Source organism: Python bivittatus, unplaced genomic scaffold (assembly GCF_059951505.1).
Source record: "Python bivittatus isolate LINGU-HERP-01145 unplaced genomic scaffold, Pbiv_v1 ctg000220_np1212, whole genome shotgun sequence".
Classification (NCBI taxonomy): domain Eukaryota; kingdom Metazoa; phylum Chordata; class Lepidosauria; order Squamata; family Pythonidae; genus Python; species Python bivittatus.
In genome coordinates this window covers 24,531,769-24,546,025 of record NW_028277048.1, presented here as the reverse complement: position 1 = coordinate 24,546,025, position 14,257 = coordinate 24,531,769, and the positions used below count along the sequence as shown (strand labels likewise).

The 14,257-nt window shown below is 35.5% G+C and overlaps 1 protein-coding gene across 2 annotated transcripts in view; it reads left to right on the top strand.

Annotated features, from left to right (window-relative positions):
• The window catches only part of RACGAP1 (Rac GTPase activating protein 1), a 35,361-nt gene that overhangs the window by 2,011 nt on the left and 19,093 nt on the right, over positions 1 to 14,257 (top strand). For both annotated transcript variants that reach the window (XM_007423773.3, XM_088138168.1), the window contains exons 2-5: positions 6,342 to 6,409; positions 9,630 to 9,729; positions 11,151 to 11,353; positions 12,658 to 12,788. In XM_007423773.3, the coding sequence (XP_007423835.1) occupies positions 9,645 to 9,729; positions 11,151 to 11,353; positions 12,658 to 12,788 (419 nt within the window). In that variant the 5' untranslated portion in view covers positions 6,342 to 6,409; positions 9,630 to 9,644. The remainder of the gene's footprint in view (positions 1 to 6,341; positions 6,410 to 9,629; positions 9,730 to 11,150; positions 11,354 to 12,657; positions 12,789 to 14,257) is intronic.

Genomic DNA, 14,257 nt, shown 5'->3' with positions numbered 1-14,257 from the left:
TGTAAGCTTTGATGTTTCTTGTTCCTATTCCTTTTCTGATTAATAACAATAATAACTCCTTCACTTCCCCCTTGTGCCAAATCCCTTGTCCTAAGGGCAGCAATCTTGCTTGCAATTATTACTTTCAGTATCTGATAACAACTACTACTTTTCTGTGTCTTTAGAAAATACATTCTTTTAAGTCCTTATCCAGTAGGTGCTTGAGGTTCTGGATTGCGGGAATTTAGGAGCTGAAAATCATGTTTTGCCTTTCCTTCTTTACAACTGTGAAGCTATGGGACATTACAATTTTAAATTTGTGTTTCTCCAAATAAGCATGCAGTAATGGTAATGGGATATTTCAGTTATCCCAACATCTAGGAATCTAATTCTGCCAAGAGGTAAAGGCACAACGGTTCTTGTCCTCTTTTGCTAACAACTTTATTTCTCAGAAGATAGAAGAAAACATTTTTATGAAAGCTTAGCCAAGGTCCAGATTCACTATGTCTAAATGTTCCCCTGATCTATTAAGCTAATCACTCTGCCAAAGGTAATAAAGATAGCCTGACACAATCTGTTTGTGATAAATCCATGCTGGTTCCTGTTAATCTTGTATACCTATCCAAGTGCTTACAGACATGTTGTTTGATAATCTGTTCAAGGACTCTGCCCAGTACAAATTTTTGTTTTCAAAAGCTAGATAATAAGTTGTAGTTTCCTTATATTAATTTTAAGGAAAAAATGAAGGCGTTAAAATTTGCATAATGTGTTATGGTTGTCCATTCACCTATTTCAGCAGAATTTAACTTTTTTCTACAGGCTATTGGGGCACTTCCAGGTCTACTGTCTATTTATAGAATTGTTTGTGTTTTGTTATAGGCTAAGATAATTCTGATTTTGACCTTAAAGGATATTGTTTTGGTGAAAGATGAGTGGGTAAGGGCAACTAACTACATTAATTTTCTCTAATGGGTTATGACTGTCTCTTGATAAGTAAGATACTTGGAGGAATAGAAACATCTTAATAGTGTATTTGTTAGTCTGATTTTTCTTTTGATTGGAATGAAAACTGAGTTATACTTAGAAAAAGCTGCTGTCGGCAGAATAATTAGAATTCTTGTGCAACTTGTTTATTGTCTGTTTATTAGATGTTTAAACTGCTGAATTCATATAACTGGGAAACTAGTTGGTGTAATGATTAAGGTAGCAGACTAGAAACCTGGAGACCATGAGTTCTAGTTCTGCCTTAGGCACAAAGCCAGCTGGGTAACTATGGGACAATCACACTCTCTCAGTTCTAGTAAGGAGACAATGGCAAACCACTTACAAAAAACCTTGCCAAGAAAACTGCAGACACTAGTCCAGGCAGTCACCAGAAGTTAATGATTGACTCAGACAAAAAATAAAAATAAAAAATTATGTAACTCTCAAGCTGTTACAGTGGGAAAAAATCCACAATACATTGGTACAAAGATAATTTTAAATATTTGTTATGATTATTTTTATGATCTGAAAACCAGAGCATATAAACATTCTGTAGTGGTACCTTAAATAGTTTTATTGTGGTTTTCTGATTTCAGTGGGAGCTACCCTAGAGTTGTCCTTTTCAAAACCTTTTCAGTCTACAGAACCTGTTTAAAGAATAAAAAGCAATGTATGGCATCATATGGACATGGCGGAAACAAGGATAGTTTGGCATGGGTAGAAAATATGAGGAGATACAGTGGATGGTGTTGGTTTAAATTAGATTTTGCTGTATTTCCTTTTATCTCGTGCTTTTAATTTCTTTTGTTTACTATTTTTTACTCTTTTTCTGCACTTCGTATATTTTTGCTTACCCCAAAGCAAATAGAATCGTGGATATGCTTCTACATATCCATCATATGACCATTGATGAGGCATAAACTTTAAGCTCTGGAAATTTGCAGAAAGGTATTAGGAAACTGGAATGCTAATGCTGACCTATGGTATGTTCATGTTGCATACAGATGCAAAATAAACAGCTTAAACTCTAACATATAGGTTGCATGTACTTATATGACCAGATTTTGATTTAAGCTCAGAATTGTTTTGTGACCTCACAGAACTTCTGAATCTGGGCATTCCTAAAGGTGTTTCTCATTTGGAAGAGAGCCACTGAGATATTTTTTGTATTTGAGAGGCAAGCTTTGACTTGTGTAAGATAACTATGTTTTAGCTGCTGCTCTTTTTTGTGAATTTTGTGAATTTATTTTTTTTAGTTCTAAATCCTATTGAACTCAGTGGGTTTTAAAAATATGCAGTACTGTATTGGTAAATGTCTAAGTTTACATGAGCAGATTTCTACTCATATGATGAGACTTCCTATTACTTTTTGTCCCAAATTTGCTTTGAAGGAAATTCTTTGAAACATATTTGGAGGATGCTTAGAAGTTAGGTTAAGTTTAAGAATATTTTCTGCTGTGAATTTAGTAACAGTGGTTACAAAACTATTAAACTCCATAAACTGTTAATGATTTGGGGCACAGGAAGAAATAGCATTGTTCTTTGCTTCTCATTTCCCAAATGATAGAATTTCCAGGCAGATTTAGTTTATTTGTAAGCAGAATTTTGATTCATTGTGGGTTTTTTTATCTTGCAATGTTTACTTGTCTTCAGATTGAATATTAATGGACACACAACCTTAAATATATTGGTTAGTAAAGCAGCTGCCATTCATTGCAGAGTAACAGCTTTGACTCCTTGGACTACTACAAATATTCAAAGTTCTGCATATCTTCCAGCTTTCATTATTTTCCTGCAGTCTGCATCAAAGTCTGTAGGTATGCAATACCTAGTAATCATCAGATATATATACAAGCATCTTTAATGAGTTCTTCCCATTAAATGAATGTATTTATTTCTTAGCTATATAGTTATACAGACTGTTGAAGCAAATATATCTTCTTATTTGACAGAATCAGAACTGTTCAGGTTTTTTATGTTGTCATTTAAAAGGCTGTAAATAGAGTAGTTATGCAAGCAGATGTGCTTTTAATTTAATAGCTTGGAAGGGAAAGGTCAAATATGGTTTTCTTTAAATGATTTTCCTTGCTTTGATATAAAGCAGTCTTTCCCAGCCTGGTATGCATTGAATGTATTATTTTATAGCTTGCGTATTTTCTAGCCAATATAGCCAACTAATACTTATAGGAACTGTAGTCCAGAATTTTGAAGGGCACTAGGATAGGATATATTTACTGGTTTGGAAAACATTAATGGTAGTGATTCTGACTGATAGCTGTGATAGAGGAGGAAAAAAATGTTTTGGTGGTGAAAAAAATAAAAGTCAGGCTGAAACAAAAAAAAGTGACAAAAGAATAGATCAAGATAGCGTGTGGCACTTGAACAGACTTATAATGCTGGAGTAATAATTACTAAATTTATATGTTGCCTGACTCCCAGCTACTCTAGACAGGTACTCCCAGCAACTCTAGGAGGTGTAGTAACACTGTAATTTAGCAATCGATCACACTGAATAGTAGTATTTATTACTTAATATTCATATTAAGCAGAACATACTTCTGCTAACTGCCTCATTGTGGTGGGGCAGGGGGAGGTGTTCCTGGGAAGGATGAGTGAAGAACACCAGGAATGTGTGCCAAGAGTATATACTCTCAGCAAGGTCACCCAAGGTGTGAAGATCATCCCAACTGCCCAGCTAAATCAAGAAGGTACCTATATTGGGTGGCAGGGATGTATGAAGATGATGGAGGCAGATTATCACTTTAGTGACAATGACAAAGGCATCATTTCATATTATGCAGGAGAAGGCAACCCACTTCTGTATTTTGCCAAGAAAATTACATGGCTAGATAATAAAAAGTGATCAATGATATCATGCCAGATGATGGGCCCTTCAAATCAGATGGCATTCAACATACTGCTGAGGAGTACTAATGATCTTTATGATGTGGCTTGATTAAAGTATTTGGGACATCTAGTTGCTGATGTTGCCATGCAGGAAAAGAAAATCCAAAGGGGCAAAAACAAAATTGCATTGGGTACATGGAACATAAGAAGCATGAACGTGGGAAAGCTTACCACAGTGAAAGACAAAATGAATTAACTGCATATTAACCTCTGAGGCATCAGCCAACTGAAACTGACTGGAATTGAATGCTTTTGGTCAGAATATCATGCTGTTTACTATTCAGACCATGAAAAACAAAGAATGAGTGGTGTTGCTTTCAGAGTCAGGAAGGATATAAAGACAGTAATTGGGTATAATGCAGTCGATGGCTGAATAATATCAGTTAAACTTTGTGGACAATCTTTTATATGACAATTATCCAAGTTTGTGCTCCAACCACTAATGCAGAAGAGGAGGAGGCTGAGAAATGTTATGGTCAAGTTCAATCTGAAATTGATCAAGCATGCAAGCAGGATGTGGTATTTGTGATTGGAGACTAGAACACCAAAGTTGGAAATAGTAAGAAGAAAAACATGGTTGGACTGTGTAGCCTATGTAACAGTAATGAAGCAAGAGGATTATTGGTTTCTGCCAGTCCAGTGATTTCTTCATTGCTAACACAGTCTTTGACAGCCAAAACAATGGACATCACCAAATAGAGAACACAGAAATCAAATTGACTATATTATTTGTACAAGGATGTGGAATGGCTCAGTTTTAACAACAAAGTTGTAGTCAGGGGCTGACTGTGAAACAGATCAGTTAAATGAATCACCATGGGTCATTAAGCGAGGATGTCACACGGTTGCTATTTGTGACCTCCTGCCGGCTTCCCCATTGACCTTGCTTGTCAGATGCTGGCAAAAAAGGTCACAAAATAGTGACCACAGGGACACTGTGATGGCCAGACCTCTGAGGACCAGTTGTAAGTACCACCCGTTCAGTGCTGTCACAAATTTGAACAGTCGCCGAATGAGTGGTCATTAACCAGGGATGTCCTGTATGAAGAAGACCAAACTAATGACAACAGTTCAGCAACCAGACTTGAAGATACTGAAGTGGTAGATAGTTTCTGCCTTTTAGGATCAACTATCAACATCAAAGGAACTAGCAGTCAAGAAATTTGCCGCAGACTAGCTTTTGATAGGGTAGCAGCGAAGATGTTGAAAAAGGTATTCAGTTGCTCTGATATGTCATTATCTACAAAGTTCAGAATCACACAGGCAGTGATTTTCCCTGTAACACTCCATGGAAGCAAAAGTTGGATTTTGAAAGATATTGTATCTTTATTGTATAATATTTGGGATGTGTGTAGAGACTGTAGTGGATAAAATTAAACAGAATGGAGGCTGTACCCCCCCCCTTGTCTTTTGCACATGATCAAGATCAAATGCAGCTCCTCTCTTAGTCTAATTCTATCAGAACCAAATTGACCTTCCTCAGACAAAATTCTCTGCAATTCCATCTAAACCAAAGAATAGATGCCTCCTCAGCAGTTCACAGTATAGCCCAAGGGCAGCCTTAACAAGGGAATTACAACAGAATAACAAGAAACTGCTCCATCACCTAATGACCTCAACATTCCATTTCTTAACAATGGACTTGTCCAGCTCTGCTGCCCTCCTGAAAGGCCTGTTTTGCCTAACGATAGAAATAACCCCAGGTGCAGGGATAAGGACCTGCCTAGCTTCCCCAAACTGGCCAGCAAATCAGAACCCTAGGATTTCCTGCCTGCTAGACCTCAATTTCTATAAAAATCTTTGCTTTTCCATTGTTTGGAGTCCCTCTTTCTTGTAAAGCAAAAACCCAAGAAGTGTTATGTTCCTTCTTCAAACAGAATCCACAAGTCTTTGTAGCATTTAATTGTATGGTTATGCTATTTTCCTTGAGTAGAATAGCGGGCAACAGTCTTTCATAAGTTGCTTTTCCCACAGAGAGGAAAATTGGTCTTTCATTTTTGACATAGTTAAGGCACAGACATTTGGTCTGTTGATAAAGTAATTAGTGAAGCTTTCTGCAACTTGCTGAAGTGACTAGCCCTTGAGACTGAATCAGAATCGGTTATGTGTGATTGTTTTTAATTTGTAACACCAAGCAGGGTTTTTTTTTTTTTTTTCAGTTTAATAACTGTAAGCATCTCAGACTTGAGTTCAGCTATGCTAAAATCCTCTGCTTGGTATGGCTGCTGTCATATTAAAAGAAATACACAGAATGAAAACATTTTAGTTCCCAACAGCGATCCATGCAAGCATTGTGGATAAAATATAAGCTAATACACATCTGTACAGGAAATTATGTGACCCCATTATCTCATATATAATTTGATTTGGAAAAATTCTGCATGCATGCGTTGTAGTATATGAAGTACTATTTCATTGATAGTGGCAAATATGTGAAGCAGATAACATTTGATCTGTTTTACTTTCATTAGGCTAAACCAGATGTTCTTTGGAAAGACTTGGCTTTTGATTCTGAGCCTCATGCAGTACAGAATTTAAGGTAAAATATTACATTTATTAATAATATCCATATATTTGTATACATCTACAAACTAATCAAGTCTTACACTACTGCTTGTGCCATTTTGGCTAACATTTGTTTTTAAATAATGAGATATTAGCTCTTGTCAGACTTCTCTGCAAGCTCAACTGGAACAAATAACTAGTCACGCAAGGATATAAATATTTCTGATTACTGTAGAAAAGATGAGAAGCCATTACAAAAGTATTCTGCTGATTGTTCTGTTCGACAGTAATCTATGTTAAATTCTTGTAACATTTTCTCCTGCCTGCTCTATATAAAATTAGAAGTGATTTGCTTTTCGGAGAAGAGACAGATTTTTTAAAAATTAATCATTTTTTTTAAAGCAAAATAAGAGAAAATGATACAAAGATATATCAGTAAGTGACAAAGAAGTTGTGAAAGTTGTACAGTTAGTGCTCAGTATATCATTAATGAAAAATTAACCATAAAAACAGAATAAAGTTGTTTCTAACAAAAAGGAAAAGGATTTTAAAAATCTTTTTGAATCTCTGAGCTGAATGCCAATATCTCCACTATTTTATTATTTAAAGATAAATCATGCATACATCCCCAAAAAAGAAGAAAAACTAGTAAAAATATTATGTAAATATTTAGTTTCTAACTTTCCCTTTGTTATACAATATTTACAAACATTTTTTTCATATATTTCTGATATCAGTTTTTTGGTCAATTCTTTTTCCCCTTAAAACCATATTCGAAATGCTTAACTTTGCCTTGCTGCATAATATATAATATATATAAGCCATTCTTGCTTAAATTTGGTAAAACGTCTGTCGTTCATATATGTTGTTAACTTTGCCATTGCTCCGTATTCTCCAAGTAAGCTTAAGTTCCTAGTCTAATATTGTTGGTAGCGTATCCCTTTTCCAATCTTGTATTAGGTTTATTCTTGTGGCTGTGAACATGTATCTTAGCAAATTGTGGTATCTTTTTGTTCATATGTATTGGAATTATGCCTAATTTTTTTTTTTAAGTGATTTCAAATTTGGTGAAGAGTCAGTTTCCATTGTTCTGGTAATGTCCAGATTTGGTACCAAGCTATTTGCTTTTGACCATGTGACTAATTCCCGTAGTTGTATTCCATTTCCCTTCAAGAATTTCTGAGATGTCCCTTTCCCTTTGCATTAACATAGTAGCAATTGCCCTGATAATTCTTAGGGTGTTCTGGAGTAAGACATTATAATGTTGCTTCTCAAGTATCGCTATGTAACATACTGAGTTTAGGTGGAATACAAATGATTTTGAAAGATTTGATACATTTTTGGGCAAAATAATAAAAGAGTAAATTAAGGGAATGATTTTTTTTCCACTGATGCTTTCTCATATACTTTTAAAATCAATATATTTAACGCCTCCGTGTACCTCCCCTTATGCTGCACTTGAAAGAAAGGATATAGTACTGTAGTGGCTAAGAGGAGATAGGGAAAGGAAGGTCTTGGGAAGATTAAGGGTAGTGCGCCTTAATCAGGATTCGGGCCAATCTCACCTGGGGGTAGGGGATGTTCCATAGGGCAGGTGCCACGGCAGAGAAAGCTCAGCTCCTGGGTCTGTAACATGCCCTTCCTCCTGGACCTGATGGGACAGGTAGATGTAATCAGGAAGAGGCAATCCCTCAAATAACCTGGCCCCATGCCATGTAGGGCTTTAAAAGTCAAAACCAGCACCTTAAATTGAGCCCAGAAGCAAACTGGCAGCCAATGCAGCTTACAGAGCAGAGGTGTAACATGTGTAATTCTAGGAGTACACATATGAAGGAAACAAAATAGAAATTTACAAGTGAGTACTAAAAGCCATAAATCCAGGCAGTGTTATGAATTTAAAACTTGGTGCATGAACTTGAGGAAATTATAGGTTATTTTCCTCTATTACAACAGCATCTCCCACCACAAAGCTTTGCAAGCAGTTTTCTCAAATGGAAGTCTTAAAAGCAGTTTGTTTTATTTTTTAAAACTTACCTGTTCAAAAAAGTGAAAAACAAACAAAAGCCTAGCATTTTTTTGTGAGCTGAAGTAGTGAGGTTTTAATGCCTGGATGTTTCCAGAAGCAAGGACAGTGTTTTCTCCATGACCTGAAAATAAAATAATATTTTGCCTTGATTGTAGTGGTGACAAATATTAATAACAATATATAAATATGCATGGCATGTATAATGCTTCAAGTTGGTTTAAGACTTTTACATTAAAATGTTTATAAAAAGGTGGTTCTTAAATTGTTATGAGTTGATTTATAGATTTTAATTTAGATTTTAAACAGGTTGATACCAAGATTCATTATAAGCAAGGTGTAGTATTGGTAAAATATTTTGTATCCCTTCTACTGAAAACCTAATTTATTTATTACTTAAGATTTTCTTGTAAATATTTACTTCCTTAAGGTCTTTAGTTTTCCACTTTGCAGGGGAAGTACTATGTATCTTCTAGAGATATTCTGATATCAAGGACTGAAGTATCCTATGGCTTGACAGCTAGATGAAAGAAGAACAGATTGTTGGTTGTGTTTCTTCCTCCCTTTCTTTATCTCTGGGGATATGTTTAGTTTACAGCAGCTGAAAGGATCATCTAAATTTTTACCTGGGTTGGAATGTGGTAGCTCCTATGTCAGGAATGCAATGGCTGTGGATGATTTTTCAGAGATCAGAAAGAGCAGTTTTGTAATTGGTTTTCCAAGGTCTGAGCTCCCTTTCCACCCTTGGAGGGAAAAATTCAGTCTCACACAAGTCATTAAGGCTTATCAGAGACAACTGGATTGCTTCTAGATCTTCATTTCCAACTACTGTACAGGACAGTTTACATTAATTTTTGCTAACTTTTATCTTTCCTGTTGCCTATTTCAAACTAAATCCTTTATTGGCAAGGATCTATGTTTTACTTATATAATTTCATAAATCTCTTTGTATACAGCTGTTGAACTCTACTGTACATGATTTTTGCAAGATGTCTGATATTAGCTTAAAGGGGAAAGCAAAGGTATGTGTTTTGGGGTTACAGTCTTCAGAACTTTATCTATAGAGAGAAGTGAATATTGATACAATGGTTGTGTTATTCAGATTACAGTTTGCTATACTGTAAATCCATAGCATGATTATTCTTCACTTTAAGATGTGAATCACTAGCAAGGATTGCTGTTCCTGGCAAAAAAAGAAGGCAAAAATGAACTAATTTCTGAATTATTTCAGTTTCATTTGATAAAGATGGAGACAACAATGCTGAATTTACGGAATCTCTTTGACCAACTCATATGCCAAGCAGAAATTCTAAATGAAGGCAGTGAATACCGTAAGTGGTCACTTTTTATGGATATTGTGCAGGTGAATCATGTTAGAGACACAAAAATAAATGTAAGAGACGCACATATAAATATCATATTTGAAGGTTCCTTCTTGCTCTGTAATTTCCTTGAAAGGTAGGCATGAATTTTTCCAAATTCGTTAGATCACCTAGCATAGGTCTGTTACCTAACTTAGGAAGCACGATTAATTTGATGTCTGTCTGTCTTGTGTAGAAAACTAATCTGCATAACAACCAGCAGGTTTGTACAATGTGGTTTCTAGGCAACAGTGTAGAGCAGGTAGTTAAAATATTATGGTTCTGGTAGTTCCGTTATTCTGTTGTCTCAGGGAATCAGGTTACATTGCCATGTACTATTGCAGGTCTCAAAAGAGCCCAAGTTAAGTCTATGTAGTGTTAGAATCACAACATCTATAATAATGACTTGGAGGGGTTAAGGAGAAAATACTGGCTAATGAAAAGTTTCAACAGAAGAGAGTATATGTAGCTCAGGGTTGAACTGTGAAGTCCTTGGGGTTTTCTGAGCTTGGTTGTTTTCTTGCAAACATTTTGTTACCCGGCTAAGTAACATCTTCAGTGCTAGGTATATAATACCTAGTATATAATAGTATATAAACAGAGAGCAAATCCCACTCCATTCTAGCACTGAAGATGCTACCTAGCTGGCTAATGAAACATTTGCAAGAAAACAACCAAGTTCAGAGAACCCCAAGGACTCCATAATGAAAAGTTTGTCCAATGCTTTATGGATATCACTTATCAGGATAGAATGTTTGTATCCACTTTAGGGTAGTGTTGAGCATCGAAGGGAAATTAGTTTTTTTTCCCTTTTGGATCAATGTTTTTAAAATTGTCTATCAAGTTGCTAGTCCAAACATCTATAGTACTAATCAACATCAAATGAAGCATATTTTAAACTTTTCTGTTGAATGTCTTCCTAATGTCATAATCTTTGATTAATATAATCTGTTCTCAATTTAGTTATGACTGCAGTTTTATTCTTTGTATGGCAGTTGCCCATTCATATTACATAAGTTGCCTTAGTAAGATGATTGTTTTTTATTGCATGATATCACTGATCATGCTTAACATGGAAGTACATTGAATAGCTGAACTGAAATCTTTGAACTGGATTATAGGGAAAAATGTATTGATTTTGCCTGTTTAATCAAAAATAAGTTCCACTTCATTTGGGCTTATGCCAGGTAAGCATTCAGTACTCTACAGAGTAAACTGAGTACAACTTCTTTTTCTAAACTGTGTTCTGAATCATCAGGTTTTCCAACGCCCAGGTATTATCTATTTAGATTATTATCAAGTTGAATTGAGAATATATTTAAAGAGGAAATAAGAAAAAAGCATTAGAAAATTAATCAATTGTAAATTGAATAAAACTGCACTTTTCCCAGAATTTATCCAATTGGCCAAGAATTTTGAAGAGTTCAGGAGAAAATGGCAGAAAATGGATCATGAGGTGGCCAGATACAAAGATCTACTGATGAAAACAGAAACTGAGCGTAGTGCTCTAGATGTGAAACTGAAGCATGCACGCAACCAAGTAGATGTGGAGATCAAGAGAAGACAGCGAGCTGAAGCAGATTGTGAAAAGTTGGTATGTATAACATTGCTTATCTTGTTTTTTAAAAAATGGCATCAGATTTAGAAGAGGAATGTAAGAGCTTTGTTGAATATCTTTCCATTATGTAACAATAGTAGCAAGCCTTTATTTTCAGAAGATATAAATACATTGTAATGATGATATGAATGTGGGTTTCTTATTTGGCTGATAAAGCTACAATAAACGCTTGGTTTAATAGATCTCAATTTAGTGGATTTTAGATATAAAGTTTTTATCCTGCAGCACCCTGAAATAAGGGACTTGTTGATTATTTGGAAAAGCAGTCTGGGCAGTGGTCACTGCTTCCCTTAAAAAATGGGTTTGTTTCTATTTGAATTCTAGATGAGGGAGAGAAGGTACTAGGATGATTGGGTGGGCTAGTGGGATATACGCACATTTAATATTTGAATTTTTGCTGAGAAAAGGGGAGAGAGGAATACACTAAGAAGCTCAGACAGCTGGGTGGGTTCACAATGGGGCAGCAGTGGCTTAGTCAAGGGTAGGAGACAGATGGGATAATGCTGGGAAGATCAGCAAGTTGCATGCTGGGCAGTGACTGAGGGTAGGAAAAGTTCCTGGAGCTGACCTCCAGGAAGGGAAAGAAAATAAGTGGAGGGTTTGAATTTAATGGACAACCCTTTTACAAGAACAGTCTGTTAAATTAAATTTTTACTGTATGGTAATGTGATTACTTGCCTGCAATGGATAAATAATGTGTAATAATTTTAATTTCACTGGTGACATATGGAGTGATTTCCATTTTGTGATACAATAAGGTTGTTTTTATGAAAGTGAACATTTTGCTAAAGTCAAGGCAAAGTAGAGAACCTGTTGGCAGCTTAACAGTGGTGAATGGATCCTTCTTGTGTACTTATTTCTTAGACCTCCCCATTTAATGTGGAGTGTAGTTTTTAAGTGGGATTTACAAGATTATTCCACAAATACAATAGCCACAATTGCCCATTCTTCTCTACTTCTTTTCCTTTCTTTGTGGGACTAAAATGGTGAATTCTTTTGAGATTAGTCAATAGTATTAGTAAGATACCAGCAAATTGCTTTATAACTGAAAGAAATCTATTTGAAGTACGTTAGCTTTTACACTGGTTAGCGGTTGGCGCCAACAAAATCCCTTGGCTGCTTTAATCTGATGCTATAACTTGAGAGATCAGTGTATGTGCCTTGTGTAGGGATTAATATGCTAGTGGGATAGTTGTGTTTCTCAGAAGGTTTTGCATATTATGGGCTTTCTGTGCTATAAATGTAATATAAAGCTACTCTTAATGTTTCCCAATTTGTAGGAGCAACAGATTCAGCTGATCAAAGAGCTTCTCATGTGTGATTCATCAGGCAGTATACAGCTAAGTGAAGAACAGAAATCAGCACTGGCTTTTCTAAACAGGCCTCAGACTTCTATGGGTGGCAACAAAAGGTAGGCTGTGCACAGTTTATTTTAGGTGGATTAGACTGTAAAAATGTAATGGCTAGTGTAATCTTCATTCATTTTGATTAGGGAACATTTTCCAAACCTGTTGAAATTTTGCTTAGAGTCAGAAGTTAAAGATTCAAACATGTTCACAGGAGTTACTTAAAATAGCAAGATACAATCCTAACACATTTTTGTGTGTGTGTTTGTATTTCAAGTGTTGAAGCACATGGGTTGCAAGTGGCATTGTTAAGCTTCAGGATGACTTTGCAGTTTAGATCTCTTTATGTCTGATAAGCAGAGTTCTCAGTATTATTATAAATTAGAGTTAGTTGAAGTGAAAAACCAGTGTATTTTTGTTTAAATACTCTTTTTGTTATAGTAGAATTATTTTATCTGTAAGCCTATCTTGAAAAAGTTTTCCTGTGATGTAGGTTGTTAACCTGAATGTTAATAATTTTACATCAATAATCTAAAAATAAGAACTGTTTCAGATTTTTTTCCAGGAACTGATCTAGTTCCAAAGAGTAATCATTTTTCTTGTTTGGCAAAGAGCTATTCAGTCTGAATCCACATTTAATAGATATTAGGAGGGTTTATGTTGTATTATCAAGCACATGTTTTTGTTAATCAAGAGTTTATCACTTGGGAATTGCAAAGAGTAGCTTTGGAAAACCCTGATTTATAATAGTACTAACATCAATATTTGTTAAATAAAGTACAAATCTGTAAGGTTTTAGTGGGAGTATTGCACTGAGTTACCCCTCCCATATTTTGCAGCAAGAAAACACATCTTCCTGATCAAAATAATTATGAGGCTAAGATTTTAATTTGTTTTTTTAACCAAAGATTACAGTGGAGGTTAAAAAAAAAAAAGGAAAATATGATAAGATGGGAGGGAAATCATGGAATACACAACTACATAAAAGGGGTAAAGAACTTAGTAATATTAATAATTGGCAGCTGAAAGGTGATCACCAAACTCTGGTTTTACTTTTGAACTTTTACCACATTAATCCAAGATATTCGATTTATCATTGTGGTAAGTCTCTGAGAATTGAATAGAATGGGACCAAATTGGGTGGCAAAAAACAAAGATTGAGTTGGAAAATGGCCTGGATCTGGCCAGGAGCTGCAGAGAAAAATACCCCCCAGGGCATTCCTGTGGGAGAGGGAGTAAGGCAGTTGCTCAGATAGTTGCTGGCTGTCCCATTATAAGTTGCCTCCTGCTTCTTTCCCCATCATGTAACTCACATCAGAGCTATTTTTAAGGGATTGGAAAGAATTCCAGAAACAGTGCTCTACATGCTTTCCCTATCTTGCCTTTCCTGGAAGCTAGGATTCTCAGAATTCCAACTTCTATCCCATGAAGTATGTAGTTTCATATATAGGCAGGATGGATCCATTACTGCATAACTCCAAGTATGTATGTATACTCACTGGTTACACAAATATACCCAAATTCTATAAATACA